We start from the raw sequence: 25171 nt of genomic DNA, 5'->3' as shown, positions 1-25171 counted from the left end.
TTGTGGAAAATGATAGAAGAAATTGTATTTGAGAGAGACTTGAAAATTCAAAATGTAAAAAAAAAGAAAAAAATCAATTTCAAAATTAGAAAAAATACTCTCGTGCCATTAAATCTTTGTACAAATCATGACACGTTATCTCGTGTCGGAAAATTCATCAACGCATACTCGCGTTTAATACCCGCCGAATTTTCATCGATGGAACAATCCGCATATTTGTGACGAAATTTTTGCTATCCAACATCAATATACATGCTAGCCGAATGATAACACGTTGTATCACACTGGTACACACACACAGACACACACGCTCACACACGCCATCTCTCATCATTCGGCGTGGCGGTGACACTTTACCCCGCAGGCCCGGAATCATCCAACGATGAAGCACTCGATTACTGCATTAACAATGCTACTAATTCAGCAGTGTCCCACCAAAAGCTCCCAAAGCTTCTCTCTCTCTCTCTCTCTCTCTCTCTCTCTAGATCTCTCGCTCTCTCGCTCTCTCTCTCTCTCTCTCTCTCTCTCTCTCTCTCTCTCTCTCTCTCTCTCTCTCTCTCTCTCCTCTCCCTCTCCCTCTCCTCTCCTCTCTCTCTCTCTCTCTCTCTCTCTCTCTCTCTCTCTTTCTCTCTCTCTCTTTCTCTTCAGCAGCTCGATTCAGCGGGGGCTTGCGAATTGGAATCGATATCATATCGTTCGCAGCATCCGTCCGGCCTTCGATCACATGAGTGTGTGTACACGGCTTTCGGCGTGGCTGCCTGACACTCGTTTTCCGCCGGGTCGTTTAAAACGGTTTAAAACGACCGCACGACCGATACGTCATTCCATGATGTTCACGAGCCGGCAGTTGGACGCGCCGAACACGATCGCCGGCCAATCGTAATCGTTGACTCCCGATTTCCACTCGCCGCCGCGGTAATGAAATCGTATTGCTCGCTACCGCACGTTCAATCACCACATTTATTCGATATATACCTACGTCGAGAGCGCTTTCGGACTGTCGTGTGTGCATATATGCGTCTCGTATTAATCTCGAGACTCCTTTTTAAACAAAAATTACGATTTATTTATTTAATTAAAGGTTGCAATTTTAATTGTTAAAATAGTCTCTGTGTTGTCTTGAATGATTTTACGGGCAGCTGACTAATTCCAACAAAAAATTTTTTTCAAGTTGATTAAAACGTAGTTAATTATACTTGATAAAGTTACGAAATTGTTGACATTTACTGTTTACTCCCGACTGCTGTCAATCGTAGGTTGGCGAAAACGAGGGAATATGCGTTTCACTGAGCTCGTATCCAATTTTATATCATCTTTTGAAAACAAGTTTCTTATTAAGGATAATTATTAAGGAAGATTTAAAGCGCATTATTATCATTAGTTATTCTATTAATGTAAAATGAAAAATTAATATTATTTCGACTATATGACCTCTCATTGGTTGCCGAGTGTATCTACCAAGCAGAATAATAATTTACCAATGAAATTCGTACTAGTAGGTATCCGTATAGGGAATGTTGGTAACATTAATATTTGTTACATCTCGAAGTAATAATGGCGGGAATGATAAGTTAGACGTAACCTGTCACGCGTACTGTGTTGTCCACAAGTATCAAATGAAAAATATTATTTATTATTATATTGTTTTATGCACTTTTCATACGCTTGCACTTTTCCTTAAAAATCAAATAAATCAGACAATATAATAGATAAGATAAATATATAAATAGAATATTCGATAGAATTTTTATTATAATATTTATAGTAACACAAACAGAATGTAATGTCGAATATACGTTTTCTCAGTATCCACACATTATGTATTTTAAATAAGATTAAACATTTTATCATTTTATATATGGCATTTTATAAGCATTACTAATACTTCAAGAGATAGTATAATATAACTGGAGATGACATGTCTCATTAAATGAAAAGCTGTGCAAATTAATTTAAAGTTCTTAGTTTTATCTCTAATAAATATTTTATGCACCTATTATTCAAATTTGAATATATTATAATTTGAATATGTTATAAACTTAAAATATTTATTAGAAAGAGATAAAATTGACTTTAAATTAATTTGGACATTCTTTCATTTAATGAGATTGTCATCTTCAGTCTCGGTCTTATGCACTTATTCACACAGTTATATGTAAACTGATATTAAAATCTTACTTTTTGCTTAATACTAAGCTGCAGCATTTAAGAATTTCTTTTAATACATTGTTTAAAAATTAATTTTTTTTAAATTTGATTGTAATTTAATGTTATTTTTAATAGAGGGGATAAAAGTTAGTACTTTATATAATTAATACTTGAATGAGGACTTATTTTGCGGCCTATATCTTCTGTTTTAAATTTTTCCACCGTCGTTTAAAAAATTTAATTTTTTTTGTATAATTATTGTAAACGGAAATTTTTCATATTATTTCTTATTTATTTATTATTTATATTTTTTTTAAACAAGTATAGCAGTTTATACTACTATATCACCCGAATAAAAAACTAGAATCTACGTATATGATCTACAAAATCCATAAACGATAATCTGTAGATAATCTTGCATTCTTATCATAAATAATAAAATTCATCAATCAATAGCATAAGTTTGTTCCAAATTGAAAAAAATGCTTTTTATTGTTAATTTATTGCTCTAATATCAAATAATTTTAAAATAACTTGCAAAATAAATCTAAAAAATAATTGAGAAATTATTTTACGAGCACTAAATTTAATTAATTATATGACTCGAAAATAATTTAGAAAACATCTTTTAATACAAACACAAAAACTATTTATCCTTTAAAAAACATGTTACTCTTGCCATTTAAAAATCGAAAAAGAAAAAAGATTAATTTAAATATTTAAAAAATCCATCTTCAGTATCTTTGAAAGAAGGCAATTAAATAACAATTAATTAACTCTCTAATATATTCATTTTTTATAGTTCCCTATGTGTGTTTTTCGAAAGGGAATATTAAGCGCAATGTTAAGTCAACACACTATCCGGTCTTAAATTATATCAATTTCTTGCTAATTGGTAGGGGAGCAATAAATTCCGGATTAGAGCAAGAAATGAGCAATAAATTAGCATTTAATTATACCGAATGCGATCCAAAATTTGATTTCTGGCGGTGAGGATGCCGAGAGTTGTAAATAGAGGTAGTAGTATTTTCCTTCGTTAACTCGGAAAGGGATGACGTCTCTTGCGTAAACAAATACGACAGAATATATACATTGTAATAAAAAGCGTGGAACGACGCGCGGCTTTCTCAGTCACGTCGTAAACTTGCGTAACGTATGTATATATACGTGTTACGGTCGCCCGCGGTCGAATCAGAGAGATAGGTAGATAGAGGTATAGAGATGTACATACATACATCAATTTCCGCGGATATTTCTTCGGGTACAACGACGCGCGTAACGCACACGTGGCGCAAGAGAGACTTTACGTCGATATAAAGGTCGGCGAGAGCCCAGCGCAGCATCGGCACACAAGAGAAACGCGATCGTATGGCTGCTGTGGGTCGAGCGGTGGCGTTCCCCGCCGTTCGAGGCAATGAATACGAATAGGTTTCGAGATACGATCTCTCTCGAGATACGCGACGGTGGGGTTAAATTAAATGATTTGCATAAGTAGGTGGGTGTCGACACCGGCAAACATTGACAAACGCATGTGCTGCTGCAGCAGCACGCTCTTGCTCTTTCTCTCTCTCTCTCTCTCCTTTTCCCCTCGTTTCTTTATCTTTCTTTATCCTGCGAGAAGGGGAGAGATCCATATATATATATATATATATATGTATGTATATATTCGCCAGGTTATAAGAATATATTATTACGAGTAATACACACAACCCCGAGAGTGTGTACGTCTCGACGCGCTGTCGCCCGATAAGAACAACGAGCGCACGCAGGGTGACACGTGTCGAACGGAGTGTGGGTCACTGATACAGCCGTTCGCAATTATCCTACACGCGTCATCGCGAAAGCCACCTCTCGATCGGGTTCGCCACTCTTTCGCTACAAGAGTAACCTCTCGTCGTGGTATCAATATACGCTGTTCTATTCGCTTGAGGGGATCCTAAACGCCGTCCTATTTTATTGATAAAATATCTTTTTTTTTTGCACACCCTTTTCTTTTTATTGGTTGAGTAGAATAATAAAAAAAATTGGTTGAATAGAATAAAATTCTACTCTTGACATTTCCAGGTTTTTTAGGTTTCCGCTAGACACCTTATTTAAGATCTTAAAAGTAGATCCTTATATTAATTCGTTCGATATTATTTAAAAGCGAAGTCTATATTATTTTTCATAAATAATCTGCCGAAGAAAATGACAAAGGACAACATATAACCCTTTCAGCTTTCCAAATAATTTTCCTCTCTCTCTTCTCTCTCTCTCTCTCTTTTTCTCTCTCTTCTTTCTTTCATTCCCTGAACGTAATGTTTGTCGTTGTAACGACAACGGGACGTCACGTGTCGATTCGCATTATTACTATTTGTCGAAGAGAGTATCGCGAACGACGAGGAGGAGACGGGGTCGATCCCCCTCTTAGAGTATGGGAAAAGCCAGCGCAAACAAAATAAAATAGAGATAGATAAAGTGGCGCACGCGAATATATCGTAGGAGAGAGAGACCCCTTCTCTCGCGCGCAACCTCCCTTGTATCTAATCCCGGATTGACTCGTGTCACTTATTAATATTTTATGCAAACACCATGATTTACGGCTGCGCGGAGAGGCATTACCCTTAGCCGCCCCTCCTCTTCTACCCTTCGGAAAACCGATAACCGCAGACCCAACAATGGCCTTATCTCCCTGTTATCTCTCGTCGTGACGAATGACACTTGCGTCTTGATTACGGTCCCGAAGTGTCTATTTATGAGTTTCTTCCTACAACATTATTAATTTCCATTAGTTTCTATTTTTGTTTCGTGCAGCATTTTAGATTCAGATCTTTCCGTTCTTAGCAAATGTCTATAAAATACCCTAACAGCACACATACCCCGAAGACGTTCAGAGAACATTCTGAGAATGTTTGAATGTCCTCTGGATATTCTCTGGATATCCTCTGAATGTCTTTTGGATATGGTGTGCTATTAGAGTAATTTTTGTCTTTGATTCTTGATTCGTCTAATAAATGATTTTTCCCCGTGAGAGACAAATTGTTCCTCCTATTAATTTCCATTATTCTCTCTCTATGGTGATTTTTGTTTCGTGCAGCATTTTAGATCCAAATCTTTCTGTTCTTAGCAAATGTCTATAAAATACCCTAACAGCACACATATACCCCGAAGACGTTCAGAGAACATCCTGAGAATGTTTGAATGTCCTCTGGATATTCTCTGGATATCCTCTGAATGTCTTTTGGATATATGGTGTGCTATTAGAGTAATTTTTGTCTTTGATTCTTGATTCTTCTAATGAATGAGTTTTCCCCGTGAGAGACAAATTGTTCCTCCTATTAATTTCCATTATTCTCTCTCTATGGTGATTTTTGTTTCGTGCAGCATTTTAGATCCAAATCTTTCTGTTCTTAGCAAATGTCTATAAAATACCCTAACAGCACACATATACCCCGAAGACGTTCAGAGAACATCCTGAGAATGTTTGAATGTCCTCTGGATATTCTCTGGATATCCTCTGAATGTCTTTTGGATATATGGTGTGCTATTAGAGTAATTTTTGTCGTTGATTCTTGATTCTTCTAATGAATGAGTTTTCCCCGTGAGAGACAAATTGTTCCTCCTATTAATTTCCATTATTCTCTCTCTATGGTGATTTTTGTTTCGTGCAGCATTTTAGATCCAGATCTTTCCGTTCTTAGCAAATGTCTATAAAATATCCTAACAGCACACATATCCCGAAGACGTTCAGAGAACATCCTGACGATGTTCGAATGTCTTGTAGATATTCTCTGGATAGCCTCTGAATGTTTTGGATATGGTGTGCTATTAGGGTGATTACTCGTCTTGATTCTTCTAATGAATGATTTTTCCCCGTGAGAGACAAATTTTTCCTCAGACAAAAGTCAGGACGATTCTTTCCTTAACACAGTAGCAAAGTGGCCCGCGTACGCCACTTTCACACCTCAAGATCGAAGAATTTTATTCACTGTTATCGCAATGCCGCTGCAACCATTCTCCGCACACTTTCATCTCCTCTCTCTCTCTCGTTCCCCGTTCCTTAAGATTCTCATCCCATCGCGCGTAGCGAATCACCCGGTAGGATGCTGATGGGCACGGGGGACGGTTGGAAAAGGCGAAATTTGCAAGCCAAAACGAATCAGAGTAATCCTCCTTCGCGCGTTCTCGAAAAGCACCCCCCTTCCCTTTTCTCGCTCGGCTTGACGATTTGGAGGGAGGGGGAAGAAAGGGGCGGAATACACCCTTACATCCGGAAAAAAGCCCACGACGGTCGATGAGCATTCCGTAAATGGATCTCTCTTTCTCTCTCTCCCTCCCTCCTCTTTTCACGCCTCCTGCCTCTTGCAGGAACGGATGATGGTTCTCTTGAGGCCTGAAACCTACAATTTTCCAACAGATATGTAGTGAGAATTTAACAAAGTAAAAAAAGGAACAAAATATTCTCATTTAGATAGTATGTAATATTCATAAGTTGACAAAAATACACTGAGAGAAAACAATAGTTGCAATTACCATAATTTAACTATAATTTTAAGTGAGTTAAGGGGACAACAATATTTTTATAGTTATTTTAACATTACAAATTATAGTTAACTCAGTTTTAAATTATTGTTGTTATAACTGTAGCATATGCAAACAAATTATAGTTATATACACTATAATGTGTGATAAATATATAGTAAATCGAACTATTAATATGATAATAATGGCCATAATTGAAAGTTTAATAAACTAAATGTTATAGCAACTTATAATATTTAATATAACTATATATATATATATTTATATAATTAATTCTACAATGCTTGTGGTTCTAACAAATTTAATTTATAAAGTTTGTCCAACTATAAAAAAAAGTTTGTATTAATATATTCTATAAAGAATTTTACCATATATTGTAGTAAGTCATAATATTTAATATAACTATATAAATATATAATTAATTCTACAATGCTTGTGGTTCTGACAATTTTAATTTATAGTGTTTGCCCAACTATAAAAAAAAGTTTCTATTAATATGTTCTATTAAGACTAATTAAGAAAACTTTTACCATATTAATAGCTATATTAATTTTATTAGAATTGTTTAATACTACTATGTTGAATATAAAATACTAACCATATAAAATGGTATTTTATTAATGTAATTTTATAGTAAATTTTACATACATTATATATAGTAATTTTATTATAAAAATAATGTGAGGAAGAATGTAAATATAAAATAGTTATTTTTTAAAAATAAGTATTTATTTTAGATTAACACAAAATATTTTACATATTATTTTGTGCATACATATATATTTTTTATTATATTTTTTATATAACAAAGTATCTTAAAAATGAAATAAAATGTAATTCATAATAAAATCATACTATTAAGTATCTTAAAAATAAAATAGAACTGTAATTTCAAAATAAAATAGAATCATACTTTGCGATTAAATTTGTCAAGCATATAAAAATACGCATAATTAATCAAAATTACGCATTACAAATCAAATTAATTAATATAATAAACAAATCAAACAAAACTTAAGTTTGACGTCATCAAATACAAAATTTCGACGTCTTGCTAACGGTAAACTTTGGGATAAATATAATAATCTTAAAAAATACATCAAGAAAAAGTAAAAGCAACTGAGGACGAAAACATTGAAGATACGACTGACTGTCAAGAAGCATTACTCAAATTGAGTGCAATTCAACCGGATGATCCAAATCTCGAAAATCTTTGGAAAAAACCGTTTAAACCAAAAAACAGAGGGATTTCTATTAATGCCTATTATGAAGAATATTCTATTTTAAAAACTTTTTTAATTAAATTTAAGTATAACAATTGTTATACTTAAATTAAAGTCGAAATTTTGTATTTGATGGAACATAATACGTCGATGTATTTTCATATTTAAAAACACTAGCTATCGCTGCAGCCCACTCTTGAAACTGTTCAGAAGTTATTCTAAAATATTAAAATAAATTTTAATAAATCGAGAAATGAAAAATAGTATAAAAATATTTTACATACAAAAATTTACAACTTACTTTTTAGATTTGCAAAGAAGTTTATCAATAATCAAATGACACAGTTTATTGCGATCTGACGAAGTCAATCGTGTTTGTTCCAATATTTTTTTACCACAGCTAGATTCACACACACAAAGTAATTCTTTTAGCATCTAAAACAGAAACAAAAAGATTATTATAAAAATTATTAAGAAATATTAAATTTGATTAACTTTTTCATATTTGCGTTTATGTTTGCATTACATAATTGAAAAATTAAAGTTAATTAAAACTTTTATAGAGATAAATAAATCAATGTATATATACATTATAATTCATTTAATTAAGGTTTTGAATGTCTAGTTAACAAAAAAATGCTACATAATTTGTAGCAAAATTATTACAATTCAGTTCTTCATACATAAGTAGAAAAAATTATTATTTATATATAGTCAAAAGTATATGCACACTAAAAAATATTGCAAAATTTATATAAAAATGTATACCTTTTTATGATTTTTAAATTGTGAATTTATTGAAGAACTACTCGCTATACTGCATGTATCCTCAGATTCACTTCTAGATAATTTAATTGATGAGCGTTCCTAAATCACAAATAATTATAAACATTTTAATAAATTAACCCTAAGTCCCGACTCATGGGTCGTTTGCGACCCAGTGAACAAGTGATTTTTCCTTAGGTACCTCCATTTCTTAATAACAAACTATATAAAAAAATAATTTTTATCGAAATATTATGATTGGGACTTCAAGTTGAAGGTTGCAAGAAGCTCCATGAATTTCTTCAGATTTTTTAAAGCGTTTTTACTGATCCAAATAACGCAAAGACGCAAACGACCCATGAGTCGGGATTAAGGTGCCGAAAAGAACCGTCGGGACTAAGGGTTAAATAAAAATATAAAATTTATATTATATAATAAATAATATAAAAATTATATTATATAATATGTAATTAATATATAAAAATTTCTTAAAATTCAATTTAATTTAAAAAATAAAAAATGCAAAAAATTATATTTTAAAAGATATTTTCAAAACAAATATAAAAACTGTTTATTAATAATAAAAATAATACTAAAAAATTTTATTTAAATCTTTAATATATGAAAAAATAGATTATTAATTGTCAATAATTTTTAATTGATTTAATATAACAAATGCAAATATAAAAGAGAATAAGAGTTTTAAACAATGGTCAGTTTAACAACAATAGAAAAAAAGAAATTGCAGAAGATAATAGCAAGAAAAAATTTTTCGTCATTCCATACATTAATAACATTTCTGAGACAATAGCATCGACAATAAAAAAATCAGATTTCAGAGTAGGATACCGTTGTCTAAATAATCTTAACAAATTAATTAAAGTCCACAAGGACAAAAACGTGCATAACAATAATAATAATGTTGTCTACAAAATTAATTGTAAAAAAGAAAATTACGCACTAGACTAAAAGAGCATATGAATAATATTAAATTTGATTCCTCCAAGCATTCTGTGGTCTCTGAACATATTATAGAAAAAAAACATGCTTTTGATTGGGATAACGTTAAAATACTTGATATTGAATCTAATTATTATAAAAGACTTATCTCGGAAATGATACACATCAAGGAACAAAGGCATGGTATAAATAATAACACAGACACGGAATTGCTTAACAACGCGTATTTCGACATTCTAGAAGAAATATCGAATTTTTAGACTTATGTAATATGTTTATTTTGTGAGAACTGACACCTATTTATTCGACTTTTTAAAAGACTAGACAACAGTCAAGTACTAACAATAAGGCCAACAACAGTTAGAAGCATTGTCATCTCAAGTTATTCGGAACAATTTGTAAACATAAAGGTTCAATATTTTAGTAGTTAGTTTAATTTATAATTTTTAATCTTTTTTCACATACACATTAGTGGAATCCTATTTTACAATTGAATAAATTCTTTAAATTCAGTTAACAAATATCAAATAATTTGGAGAGGATGAACATAATCATTGCCAGATCGAGGGACTTTCGTCAAATAACGATAAGTGGTTCATTTGGAGCAATATATAAGTGTCACTCCAAGTTTTTATTAATAATTCTAATATATTTTATGAATAACCGGACGAATCATTCTGCTTCTAATTGGGTTCTTACTTTGTTGAACTATTTTAATGGTCTCAATTCATTGTAAATATATTTTGCGTTTTAACTATATAACTTATATTGACTATGTATTGCGGATTTTTTATTAGAATTTTATGTATTTATTTATTATCGTTATTTATTATCACTATTTTTTTGCGCACTGAAGAGGAGCAAGTAGAGCTCGAAACGTTTGTACAATTATTATTTTAAATTAAGAATTTTCTTCTCAATAATAAAATAATATCGTATTGCTCGTTACACATGGCCTTAATTTAATAATTTATCATTGCAAATATAAAATCTAATAAAAATGGAATCTGATATAAAAATTATCTTACCGAAATTAAATTTTCACTTTCGAGTAATCGTTTCCGATTTTGTAGAAAACAAAAACGTTTTCCAACTACAGGTATTAATTCTTTGACCATGGAGTCAGACATATGTAGGAATGCTTTCTCATCGATTTGTTCATCTAAATAATTAAAAATGCGACATAATCACCATGTCTTATATTATTAAAATAAAATAATTACCTTTAAACTTCTCATGTATTCCTGAAGACCCCACGCTTCCAATTGATCTTCAATTAAATTTGACATCTTGTAGGTATTTAACCTATAAAAATATGTAACGCGTATATTATTAAACGCTATATTTATTTAGATCATATCTAAAAGACATTCAGAAGACATTTCAAAGACGTACGTCTAAAAAATATCTTTCAATTGTATTTGCTATATATATATATATATATATATATATGTATATTAGAATATCGATAATTGCAAAAATTGTTGACTAAAAGATAAGAACTTTTCTGCAATTATTATATAATATTTTCCTGCAATTAAACAAAAGAATGTGTTTGTGCTATTATATGTATAGCACAAGCTTCTCTTTATTATTAGAACTATGTACTTACTTTTTCTAAACGACGAATCCTATTCCCCGATAATTTTCTTAACATTAAACACTTAATTAAACAATTATACACTTTATATTCACACAATTTAATCTTCTTTGTTGTCCGACACGTCCGATTTCTGGATTCTAACCTTGCACGTTGCGTTGCGTACACGCTGAACACTCGGAAAATAGTAACTGTCCGCAATCAGTACTGACTGCCGCTATATGCCGCGCCAAGCGCCACCGATCTGATATTGATATATATCTGTGCACGTGCAGACTCAAAGATCTCGCCGACAAAGATGTTGCCGAATACCGAGCATCGAATCTGATATCTCTGTTTGGCAACGACGCGATAGCGGCTCGATCTTTGTTTTATGGAACGGCTATTTTGAATGGTAAATTAATAAACCAACGACTATGGCTGTGATTACAATGTTTTGAAACATTTTATTTTTAATCTTCATAGAATATACAAAGATAGAAATAATTCGTAGCATTTAGCATAGCGCAGTATTAACTGCAGTCTACATCGTGCAACAAGCAATGTTAAATTCTATTAAAAATTGAATATTAAAGATCAGAAATTAAAGATAAGAAAGATTTAATTAAGATCAAAAATATAACATAAATTATAACTTTTGTAATTATTTTCGTTTTTTCATATCTTTAATATAGTTAAATAAGCTATTGATATAGTCATAAAAACTAATGTTTTTAGTTATTACTAATAAATAATAGAACTAATATTAACAGTATAACTACATGTTTTATAATTATAATTGTGGTTATTATTAAAAATGGTTTATTAATTTACCATTTGTTACTTAATATTTTACTATATTAATATTTGAAATTATTATAATTAATAGTAAAATTTTTACATTATTTGTCAGAACCATGCATGTAAAGTGTAACTATTTTATTTGTTTGTTTTTACGATATTTTTAGTAAATTTTTAGTTAGAAATATAGTTAAACAAAATATCAATGTAGTTATAAAAACTAATGTTTTTAGTTGTTTTCTCTTACTCACTTTTTAGTTATTATTACCAATAAATAGTAAAACTGGCATTAAGACTATAAACATATATACTATAATTATAATTGTAATTATTATAAAAAATGGTTTATTAATTTACCATTTGCTACTTAATATTTTACTATATAATATTTAAAATTATTATAATTTATAGTAAAATTTTTACATTAGTTGCCAGAACCATGCATGTAAGGTTATTTTTACTAACGTTATAGAAATCATAACTATAAAAATGAAGATCCCAACTATAATTATTTTATTTTTAAATTATATATATGTATTTCATTCAAATTTTAAAACATTTATTATAACTATTGATTTTTCTAGATATAATTTTATAAATTTTTTTACAAATTTATTAAAATTATTCATTAAATTTTTAATATCCTTATTATTTTAATATAATATTATTTAAATTCTAAGTAATCGATTAAACCTTAAAAGTTTAACAAATAAAATATTATTTTAATCAAATATATTTTTATATTTTAATTTATATCTACTTGAACAAATTTCTTTAATTTAATAATTTATTAAGTATTTTATATTATAAATTGTAAAATAAACATAATATTAGTCTCTCAAATCTGCGAAAAATATAGAAGCCGAAACATTAATTCTGTACATAATGTATGATAATGTATGGTAAATTAATTTCAACGATTAATTTAAAAGATCTCAATGTGTCACACATGTTATTTTATTAAATTAGTGCGTGGCGAATATTTTGTGAGATTCCACGCAAGATTTCCTTCTTTTGCTTTCCATTTTATTCCTGGCCACAAAAAGACAGTCGGTTCGCCACCAACCGTCCCTTCCGCTCATTTCGAAGGAGTCTCTCGCAAAAGTCTGTTCTCCTCCCGTCGTTCTTCTTCTCCGACTATCTCCGTCTACATCCTTTCGTCCCGTCGTTCATAGCTGTCCTTTCAGAAGCCCTCGTCGTTTTAAATTGCTGATGAGCATTTTTAGATTGGTTACGTTAAGTGAATTGGTACATAGACGCTCTCCTGTGTTCTCCCGATAAACGTCTTTAATGAATCCGGGAGAAAGATAGCCTCAACGACGATAGTATTATTACGCTCGTTTCGTCGCGTGCTGACTCGCAATACATACACACATATATATACATATATTAATTTTTCCGATCCTTTCGTACGCGTGTGCCCGCATGTAAAATCCGATTTTATTTACAATCAGATATCCTCTTATGAGTTTTGCGAGAAATTATGTATGTGACAAATTAATGGCCCGAGACGCATATGAGGGAATCGCAATGAATATAAAAGTAGAGATATATATAGACGCGCGAATTGATTTAATAATTTCCGATGTTTGTAAATTTAACTTTACGAGTTGCAACACTCGTTATAATTAAGTATTCATTGAATGGAATAAAAATTTATGATATATATACATATAGGTACATTAATTATGCAAATTACTGATCATAAACACGTGTCGGCAAATGTGATTGTATAATCTTTCTAATTGAGAATTCCAAAAAATTTTCAAAGATCGTTTTTAAAGATTTCTGTGATTTCTAATAATAATTATTTACTAATAATTATTATCATATTGTGAAATTAAGAAAAAGAAGAAAAAGAATTGAAAATTAGATTATCTCAAATTTTTAGAATAAAATAATAATAAATGATTAATAATGAGAAATAAATATTAAAATTTTTTTAAGGCTCTCAATATCAAATATAACCCAAAAAAATAAACGGGCTGTAAGAGCTAAATGTACGAATTTTTGCTTGATGCAATGCCAAGATTTATATAGAAATTGTATCTCAATTTGAGATTAATTCCTTTCCCTTCCTTCTGACCCCCTAAAGAGACGAGAAAAATATTGGTCCGAAGTTACTGAATCGGGAATCGAACCCGAAATAAAATCGAAAATAAATAAAATAAGCTAAAAAAAGAAAAAAAATAATTTGTCTAATTAATTATTCTTTTTATATAATGGGGATTCAATAAATATCATCTTCATGAGAAACGTATGCAATAGGTATATATCTGGCCTTTGAAAAAATTAAAAACAGGTACTTTTCGTGACAATGTCTTTCAGAACGACTGGAAAGGATTAAAGCCGTTGATATCAATACGTACCAGAAAAGATACCGGCGAGTTAATTAAAGTCAAATCAAGAGAGGTCCCTTTTTCCCCATCTTCGTTTTTCCTCACTTGTATGGTTTTTCTTTCCGCGCGAACGAGGGCGGAAGGACACGGATGGAGGAAATTGTTAGTAGAAGGGCTAAGGGAGATAAGGGGGAGAGGACCTGGAGGGGGGGGAGGGATAGAAGAGCAACGGGCAAAAGGTCTACCTTCTGGCTTCATCCGATAAAAGGAACGGGTAGTCGGCCGAATCCGTCCGGAGTCCCGGCAACAACAATAATGTCGTCGTCAGTTCGTTAAGCGCTTCTTTCACAAGCGACCTGCTCACTTGCCTCACCTTCGCGAGCGAGAGCCCAAAGAGATAACTAACGTCCTTCTCCAGCCACGATGACAACAACGGCCACCTACACGTCGTCAGGTTACATCCCGGCTTGTTGCGACATTGCGCCAACCGGATGCTCGCATGCATGCGTGACTTCGTCACTTAAGATAATATCGAACCATCTATCACCTTCCGATTCTTGTAGAAAACTTCCAGCAAAGATTCACGTGACCACGATCACCGCGATTCTGTCCTTCTCATCAGTGATCACCTTAGCTGTACCAATGCGCTAAAATTTGAAACTTGGAAATAATTGAAAAATATCTTATAAAAATACTAATGTTTTATATATAAAAACACACACATAATATTTTGCACTCCATATAATATTTTAAATACACATTTTTCTTCCATTACATAAAAATAATATCTTGCAAGGTACAAATATTTATACATCTCATAATTTGGATATATGTATCTACATTATACATATAATATGTATAAGTTCTTGATGTATATTTATTTTCATTAATGTATTTTATAAATACATACAATATATCCTACCTATATAATGCATATGTCAAATGTTTATACATAATTTGTGTATAGGTACTTTGTTATACGTAATATGTATATGCATTGCTGTATATTACACATATACATATATGCATTATACAATTTCTATAGATACATATATTGTACATACATAATATTCGCTAGTTCATTTTCTGACATGCTATATGTATACTTATATGTATACTCCTTTATCAGCTTTGGTAACAATCAAATCTTTATTATTCTGCAAATATTTATTAGAAGTATTAAAAGCATTCTGAATAAATCTGTCACAATAATTAATATGTTTACTTTTAGATAGAAATTTTTGTAGTGAATTGGCAATAGATATTCTAGTTGTTTCCAAAGCATCCTTCGGAACATAAAAACGACAATTGGTTTAGGAAACCTACATGTTCTGGCAGATACATCAATTTTCTTTCGAGTCATCCTATTAAGTATAAAATTAATACAATTTCTAATTTAGTAGACTATGCAATTTTACTTTTAAACGAACAATTTCACAATACGAATATTGAGATTGTAAAGAACATTTTAATTAATAATTGCTTTCCGGATCGTATTATTAATAAATATGTAAATAAAAGAATTAATGTACTAAATAATAATAGGAATGTTAACCGTCACAATGCGGATAATAACGATAATTTGAATAATGATTTGGATAATAACGATAATGTGAATTCGACTCAAGATAAGAATTATGTGATTCCACTTCTATATGTTAAAAACGTTAGCGACAGTATTAAAAGGTCACTTAAAAATGCTAACTTAAATGTCGTTTATAGTTTGCCAAAAAATTTGAATAGGCTGATAAAACGAGGTAAAGATTTAATAACTAATGATATAAAAACGAATGTAATATACAAGATTAATTGTGAAAATTGTAATATCTCATACATTGGACAAACGAAAAGACATTTATGCACTAGAGTGAAGGAACATGCTAGCAATATTAAATTATATGAGTCTAATCATTCGGTTTTGAGTAAACACAGATGTGATTTTGAACATGACTTTAATTGGAAATCACCGACCATTTTACATAATGAGAAACATGTAAGAAAGAGAGAGATTGCTGAAATGTTCTTCATAAAGAAGCATGATAATACTGTTAACATACAGAAAGACACTGAAAATTTGACAAATATTTACGACAAAATAATAAAGATTGTTTAGTGGTGCGTTTCAAACTTAGTCGTTGACGAAACATCATAGCGATGGGACGTGTTCCTCTTTTAACTATTAATTTTAAATAAGATTGGTTTTATGTTGCGTTAATCTCATTTTAATTGATGGGTATGTTTGTGGTCATAACTTAACATTTGAATATGTTCTTGTATGTTTCAACATTGTTAAAAACTATTGTGTAATATTGTGTTATAGAATTCTCACTTGATAAGGACCACAACCAAATGGTCGAAACGTCGTGAAAGTATTGAATAAAATTGCTAGTTACGTCGAAATCAATTTTGCCAAGTTTATTTTCACCACTAGCGTCCAATATTAATTTTGATTGATCTTATAAAATTAAATTATTTAAATTTATATTACTTAATTATTTAATTACGTTGGCCCAAGTGTTTTTGCTATATATATGTATATGTATAGTATATTTGTGAGTGTGTGCACGGTCCTTTTCTGGACCGAAAATGGATAGAAATAAACATTCGATGGATATATCCACTAGACCTGAATATATACGTAGATTGTATTAATTATGTACATATATATATATATGTACTTCTCGAATTTCCTATTATTCTTATTATATTTTCATACACATTTTATAATTTTTTATAAATACATTGTGACAAAGAATATATCTGTGCAATATACAATATGTAAATGTATATAGCCAGTATTGGCGAAAAGCTATCTTCGGAATGCAATCGAAATTTTTATAAAGGATAATGCATATTTTAACACGGCCGATGCTAATTCGGCAATTTATTACAGGTTGTATAATTAATAATATCTTATTTATAATTCACGACGGTAATCTCGTTCAGCTGTCGATAAAACCTCTAATAAATACGCCGGATAAGTATCATTATTGGAAATATGCTGCTGCCGTCGTTGTAACGAATGGCACGTGTGCGGTTTTACTTCGTCAATCTCACGACCGATCGAGCTTAGTTGATTGATTGCCGACGTATGATGAGTCACCGCGATTAACGTACAACGCCCAACGTTGCTGCAGAGAGGAAGAGAAAGAGAGCATCGTCTGGCGACGACGATAAGGCATATTGTTCGTTGTCATCGTATCGGATGACTTTTTCATCGTGTATTCTTTTACATCTTCGTTTCGCACGTTAACAGGCGCGTTTACGCAACGTTTACGTCTTTGCATGTGACTTTGTTAAGGTTGAAGCACAAACTTTTGTACAACGCATAACGCAATGCACAAAAAACACCATATAAGGTTTTATATATTTTTTTTTATATGTTTATTAATCTCAAAGTTGTTTAGACATCGAATGACGACAATCACAGTAAATTGAAAAAGTGTTGTTTATCTTGAAATTAAAAAATATAGTAAAATATATCTAGAGATAAATATTTTTTTCTAAATTTTTTTATATATCTGTATTTAAATAAAATATTAATTTAATTTATAATTCAATTTATGCAAATCTAGACATTCACAATATAGTAAAAATTTTAAAAGTACTAATTCTTGGAACATTGTTGTAAAAATAGAATATGATTACATTAAAAATAGGCAAATAATTATTTGTTATTTATTTTTATATTTTTAGATATTGAACTTCTACATAATTGAACACAGAACACAGGATATTACAGTGGGACACATTTATGAATGTAAATGATGAAAATTATTGATTTATCTCCTTGCAATTATGTTTATTGACTTTGTTGTAAGAAAAAAATAGAAAAAAGGTGGTTAAATTAAAGATGGATTAGTACCAGGCTGTTCTTTCCTAAGGGAAGTGAGCAGAAATGTTCACGAAACGTTAGAAGCAAATAAAAAGTTTACACGGTTCAAACCCAAAAACCAATTCTAACTTAGGCTATAAATTGCCTTTGACAGAACAGTGGCAAAACATCGGTGAATCTGTATTCTTTTCTTGCACATTGGTGACAGTAATGACCGACAGTTGCCAATAACCAAACCTAATCTCTAATTTGACAAAAGAAAATTCCCATATGTTTTACCTCTGTCTGTTCTGCCAAGAACATCCTGGGTCTATTCAATATGTTTTATGGTTTGCTTTTTTCTCTCGCACCCAATGTTGGATACAGACTCCTCCATGGGATACATTTTCCTCTCATTTATACATGTTCTAAGGACTTGTTAGTAGAGCCATCTGTGTTTTTTGGTGCGATTCGCCCAAGTTTCAACAGATTTCCGATTTTCGAATAATCGCATCAACGTCATACAGGCGACATGTTATTTGTAACATGGCAAAGCGCATAACGCACCTATCTCGTCAACAAAGCCAACTCTTGATAGGTCCCCGCAACAGATGCCAAGGACAATGTCAATCGAAGCGTGTGCACACGGAGCTAGGAAAGAGAGTAGAGAGTGAAGAGGGATCGGACCGGAGTGATTGACATGTTTTCCACGGTGAAATCCATTCACATTGCGTCGTCGAGACGAGTGAGATGCGTAATTTTCGATTTCTACCACCTTTCTCCTCCTTGCTCCCTTCTATAATATGGCAAACTCTCTCTCTCTCTCTCTCTTTCTCTCTCTCTCTCTCTCTCTCTCTCTCTCTCTCTCTCTCTCTTGGTTCCGTGTTATCCAACCGAGCTAAATTGGAAACACATCCTCCTTCACTTGGACATATAATATCATGATCCCGCGAGATCACAGCGATTTATGTACTTGTAAAACATAACCTAATGTTTACATTCGTAACTATGGCAACACGAATATTCAATGTAATTGTGTTTGTTCTTAAAGGGATCCTGAACATCCTCGAGAAGTCTGTTATTTTTTTTTCTTTTTTATCGACAAAATATGAGATTAGATAAACTATAAAACGCTTCCTCCTTTGTTAATATGATTACTTTAATTTGTACAGGAAAAAGATTTATCAATCTGTATTAGTCTCATATACCTTGGTTACAGACTTATAAATTCTAAGAATTAGTTTATCTAACCTCATATTATGTCAATAAAAAAGAGAAAAAACAACAGACTTCTCAAAAACGTTTAGGATCACCTTAAACTTGAACATGTTATATCTTTATAACTATCCAGAATAGGACACGTGTTTATATAAACTTTTTTGCTTAAATTGATGAGTATCATCATGTTCTAGAATGTTGACCATTCCTCTTGAAATACCCTGTATATTTCGACGAAATGTCGAATAGAGAGATATACACAGAATATGACGCGAACCACGTCAGTCTGATCACTTCGGCGTTGAATTTTTGTTCTTGTGCGATGAGATTATTCTCGTATATATACTTTATGCGCGCGCGCACAATGCCATCTCTTAGAAATTGACTGGCATAATAAATTTATACAAGTCAGCAGAGTCAGCTTTAAGAAGATAACAGATACAACTCGGGGACGGGCTCTCTCTCTCTCTCTCTCTCTCTCTCTCTCGCTATGACTCGCGAATTCAAACTCACGTCCCCGGACGGATAGCTTTCAGCTTCAGTCAGAGAGGTATTGCCAGGACGTCCCGAGAGGATGATAGTTGATCATAAATGACAGATGGACTGTGCGAGCTGGTTGGTGTATACGCGTACGTATGTACGAGAGACTACATAGACAAGAAAACCTCGCATCACGAAAATAAAAACTGTCATGTAACAAGTTAGCGACGACAAAGAACGACGGAGAAGGGGAGACAAGGGACAAAGAGAGACAGAGAGAGAGAGAGAGGAGACGACAGCAACGGAGTTGTAGTTAGACCGAAGAAGCGAGATCGTGTGGTGCGAGTAACGGAGATGATAACACAACGGTGATGGGCAATGTCGAGTTTTGTGATATGACAGCGAGGTATGCAACGCTTGGCAGCTGTATACGCGCGCGCTTAAGCGGATCTCTCTGTTGAGATTTGAAACGTAACACCCGTTGCAGAACACAACACCTCGCAAGTGTAGCGGCGCCAATTCTACTCGCACCCCCTGTCCCCACCCTCTTTCTCTCTCTCTCTCTCTCTTTCGCTCCCCCTTCTTCCCCAGTCTTGCGATAGTCGAGTTCCAAACTTAGCTCGAGTCCTTCCCTCATCCCCTTCGCTCTTATCGCGTTCCCTTGTATATCTCGGCCTACGAAGCGGGGCGACACGTTTAATTGGTAATCCGTTTAAAGGATTAGTAACTCACGATGGGTATTAGGACGTGTCGCTGGTCCGTCTGCAGCTTGTCCGTTTCGCACGGACAAGCCGAAGGACACGTAACCCAAGCACGTCGGCGTGGACGCTTTCCAGCGTTAGCATTCGATAGCACTCACAATCAGGGTCGACGGCCTTGTCGTTGTCCTTCCCGCGACCAGCCAGAAAAGCGACGAAAAAAAAAAAAAAGAAAAAACAAAGCAAGATTTTTTTTATTTGCATTCGCCCCGAGAGTGGAGAGAACTTGTTAATCACCTAAGGACCGGATCGTGTCGCTTTTGTGAGATTTACATATATAGAATGAGTAGGCCTTTTTTTTCAACATTAAAAAGTACCCAGGAATATTAAAACTATTTTTATCCCCGCACCCTAAATATCTTTTTTCCTTAGCTTTTTAAGAGCAATATCAAAAACCATTTTTTTAAACAAAAGTTTTTGATTTTGTCGAGACGAATCCAACTATATGTATTGGTTAAGAGTAATAAATTAAATATTTTTTAAGACGTAAAAAAAAAGACATTTAAGGTGGAACATTAAAATAATCCACCTTGTATCGTTATTCTTGGAAAAGATAAGGAACTTATTGTTAGATATATATAAGTCGTAAAGATCTAGAATTAATGAGAGAACAAGCGCACGAGAAAATTCAGCCGAGATTGAATTTTGAAACCCCCGACACAAAAGATTGATTTAACCTCAGTCGTATTTTATAACGGGACTAAAAAAGTGAGAATCGCAAGGGGGTACCTTCTCACTCTTTCCCCAATACACATATACACGCGCGCGAGCACGTTCTCCTTTTCTCTCTTCTTCAATGTTCGACACGATCCCGCGGGGTGTGCTCACTTTTCAAACGAGCTTACTCTTTGCCACGCAAAAGCACATAGCCAGAGGGGATAAAACAGGTTTGAAATCCGGTCTGATCTAATAGGGATTAACAGAGTGACAAATGTAAGAGTTAGCGACGGCAGGGTTGATGCTCCGCTTCTGCCCTATGCTTCTAAGAGCAGCTCTCTCTTCTGTTGAAAAAAGATATATTCGATGAACAGCTTAATCATCAAACGCAATCTTCAGCGAGAATGACAAGAATAAATTTAGATTTTTTTTGTCCTATCTTTTATAAACAAAATAAAATTTATATTAAAGTGATTTTCTATTGTTCTCTATCTTTTTTAATAACAACAAAATTTTTGTAGTTTTTTTTTATTTTTAACAGAATAAAATTTATATTATCGATAGTGATTTTTGATTAAATTAAAGTAATTTTTTTCTATTTTTTAACAAAATTAAACTTATATTAAGTGATTTTCTCTATTTATTGAGTAATTTTCTATTTTTCTCTTATTGTAATGGAAAAAATTTATGTTAAAATAATTTTCAATTAAATTAAAGTAATTTTCTGTTTTTTATTTCTTAACAGACCAAAATTTATATTAAAGTGTTTTTACATGGGAAACGATAAATAACAATCTTCTGTGACGATTAAATCGTTTATTATTCATTATTAAGTTATAAAATATAAAACGAATTAATATACGATTGTTATGGAGTTGTACATCTCGTTAAAATACCTGTTTAAGATTAAAATGCCGGATGTCAGATTACAATGATAGCTCGATCGGAACGCGATAGTAAATAACGGCGCATAATAAATTATATAAAGAAGGAACGTTTGGCAAAACCCTACTCACGTTTACCAGAAAATCGATCCTCTAACCGCTGGCAACGTTCCGAACACAAGTCCGGTTACATATTTATATTCTTATGTAAGATCCGGGGTAGATATATAGAACACAAGGGAAGTATACTTAAATTGTGTATGTGTGGAAGGAGAAACGTGCGCAAGCTGGCGGTTTTTGCTCGAAGGAAACCGACCATCGAGACGGACCATCGCGCTTAAACCACGGGATATTATAGAAAAGATCGTACACACGTCAGATGTACACATAAATGGTATTTTTTTTTATCGGACATAAGAGATCTCGCGCAATTTTTTACGCTACATTTGTGCGTACAAAACGTTTATGTTTAAACCTGAAAATTGTTGTTCTATTACTTCGGTGATTAATGGATCACGGTCTTTGGGTGGCCGATAATGTATGTCGATTGAACAGCTTCACGTCGAAAGGTGTATCAGATATCGTTCTTTAATAACGAGGACAGAACCCAGGCTGAAATTATCGGCACTTCCGACACGCTAAACTCTCCGCATAGGTCATCAATCAGCGAACGCCGTTCAAGGAGATCCACCTGGCTTAATTTTATCGATAATCTCCGCGGGATCGATCTTCTCGATCGAAAATTCCTCGTAATAATAGGCAAACATAACCGCGATAGGCCTACCCTCGGGTGAAACATTGTTATGACGGTCAAAAAGATGTAGTAGATTGTTATACGAAATTTCTCTAAATTATAAATTTTCTCCATTTATGATGTTATAAATTAGTGTGTAATTTTTTTTCACTTAAATCTAATAATATTAATTTTTCTCAATTAAATTTAATAGAACATTATTGATATTGTATTATTCTTATTACTTGTGTATATATGTATCTATAATATATATTTTTTATTTTTAATTATTATTTATATATGTAATCGGATTAAATGAAGAAATTATAAAATAATAAAGAAATTTTGTTACATTTTTTTATTTTGTTAAAATTAAATTAAATTTAAAAACAATTAAAATAAAATTAAAAAATTAATTTATTAAAATATTTTACTATTATACTGTATTAAGAGACAGATGTGTCTTATCTTTATAATGAACAATGTATTTTCGAACTTTATGTAAAATGTATATCGCGTAACGCAGAATATATTTCTCACGAACGTCCACTGTACATACATTTAAATAAGCTCATAAATTTTTTCAAAAAAGAGAAAAGAGGTTGGTTTTAAAATAAATATGTCGTGTAAAGCATCCAGACAAGATCTATACGCATTGCTAAGTGTCTCGTACACTTGTCCGGGGACATACTTTGCGTTTAAAAAGCAGAAAGGGCGAACATTACGCGACGACGACGTCGGCTATGCGGTTCGTAATAAATCAAATCAAATGTTTTTCAAGAGGGTGCTGGCCCGCGAGCCTTCCGTGCACGAATGGTAATGAAAACCGTTGCACGATACAGCCCGATAACATTCCGTGATCAAAGACGGGGGAAACGCGCGCGTCTCGTTTATACGAAGACGCAGACACACGGCGACGACGAATCGTTCTCGCAAAACCCATCGGTTTTTTCAAGTACGTATTCGTATTCTCATCTCTCGTATTCTCATTGCTCGCATACCTGCATACGTATATTCGAAATCGTCAAAAAGAAATGGTAGAGGTAGTTTCTTGCCTTGAGTTTATACAAAACGTTTGATAATTAATTGAAGCGTGTCTTTTTTTTCTAAAGAACGTTCTAAAAATTACGCTTGGAAAAATTAATTCTCTTTCATTAAGGCGAGCCTATAACACATCCTGTTATATCCTATTAAGTCTTTAATTTTATTTTAACAAAACAAAAATATAACAAAATTCTTTATTATTTTATAATTTCTTTATGTAATTTCTTCATTGTAATCCGATTACATATATAATAATAATTAAAAATAAAAATATATAAATATACACACGCAATAAGAATAATACAACATTAATAATTTTCTATTAGATTTAATTGAGAAAAATTAATATTATTAGATTTAAGGGAAAAAATATACACACTAATTTATAATATTATAAAAAAAGAAAATTTATAATTTAGCGAAATGTGAAGTTGGTTTTGACCACACTGAAAAAAATTTGTTAACTTGACTAAACCTTTCAACTAAATTACTATTTTGTTAATTGAACATATATTAGTTTTTCAGTCAAATATATGTTTTATTAGATTTAATATGTTATATTTAATTTAAATATTTTTATATGTTCAATTAATAAAATAATATTTAATTGAAAGTATTCAATTCTCAATATATTCAATTGAAATTGAATTGAATTGAACATTTAATTAAAAGTAGAAAAAGGTTCAGTCAAGTTAACCATTTTTTTTTCAGTGCATGAATATTTTTGACTATACAAATTGAAAAATCCTTTTTACTTCCCAGTTTGTTAATATTAATACTTTTTGCAAGTATTTATTTTATCTACTCTCTTTCTTTCTTTGATTTTTATTATTGTAAATTAATTTATTTTTTCTGTACACAGATCACTTGATAAGAACTAAAATCATGGTCGAAATGTTGTGAAGTGAATTAATAAAACTTGCCAGTTTGGTCGAGAGAGGATTGTTCTTTATTTATTATTAATATTTTAATTGTGGAAAAGGATTTATCAATCTATATAGTCAGTCAAAATATAGTAGTTGAACTCATAATTTTATGATTAATCCTAGAAACGTCGCACTGTTAAATAAAACGTTAGAGGTCGCATGGATGACATCTGTCATCCGTATCTAAAAGACGAATTAGAATAAATAAACATATGTTTTATCAGTGTATTATTTATTTAAATATACGTATTAAACTTAAATTTTAAAAAGATTGTTGACACATAAAAAGAATGGAAAAATTGCAGATTTGTGCACGTGGAT

The 25171-nt window shown here is 31.8% G+C and overlaps 1 protein-coding gene across 2 annotated transcripts; it reads right to left on the bottom strand.

Annotated features, from left to right (window-relative positions):
* Positions 1–7720: 7720 nt before the first annotated feature.
* Positions 7721–11408, bottom strand: LOC114932156 (uncharacterized). Of its 2 annotated transcripts, XM_085486501.1 has the most exons (6): positions 11230–11408; positions 10841–10922; positions 10646–10779; positions 8661–8759; positions 8194–8327; positions 7721–8110 (listed from the first exon to the last, which is right to left on the bottom strand). In XM_085486501.1, the coding sequence occupies exons 3-6, from the start codon at positions 10745–10747 to the stop codon at positions 8002–8004; spliced, it is 444 nt and encodes a 147-aa protein (XP_085342627.1). In that variant the 5' UTR covers positions 10748–10779; positions 10841–10922; positions 11230–11408; the 3' UTR covers positions 7721–8001. The 2 variants fall into 2 exon arrangements, with proteins under 2 accessions (XP_085342627.1, XP_029160187.1); XM_029304354.2 differs by lacking the exon at positions 10646–10779.
* Between the last annotated feature and the right edge of the window lie 13763 nt (positions 11409–25171).

This window comes from Nylanderia fulva, unplaced genomic scaffold (assembly GCF_048542155.1).
Source record: "Nylanderia fulva isolate GAGA-0341 unplaced genomic scaffold, ASM4854215v1 Scaffold44, whole genome shotgun sequence".
Taxonomy (NCBI): domain Eukaryota; kingdom Metazoa; phylum Arthropoda; class Insecta; order Hymenoptera; family Formicidae; genus Nylanderia; species Nylanderia fulva.
This window is presented reverse-complemented; position numbering and strand designations above follow the sequence as displayed.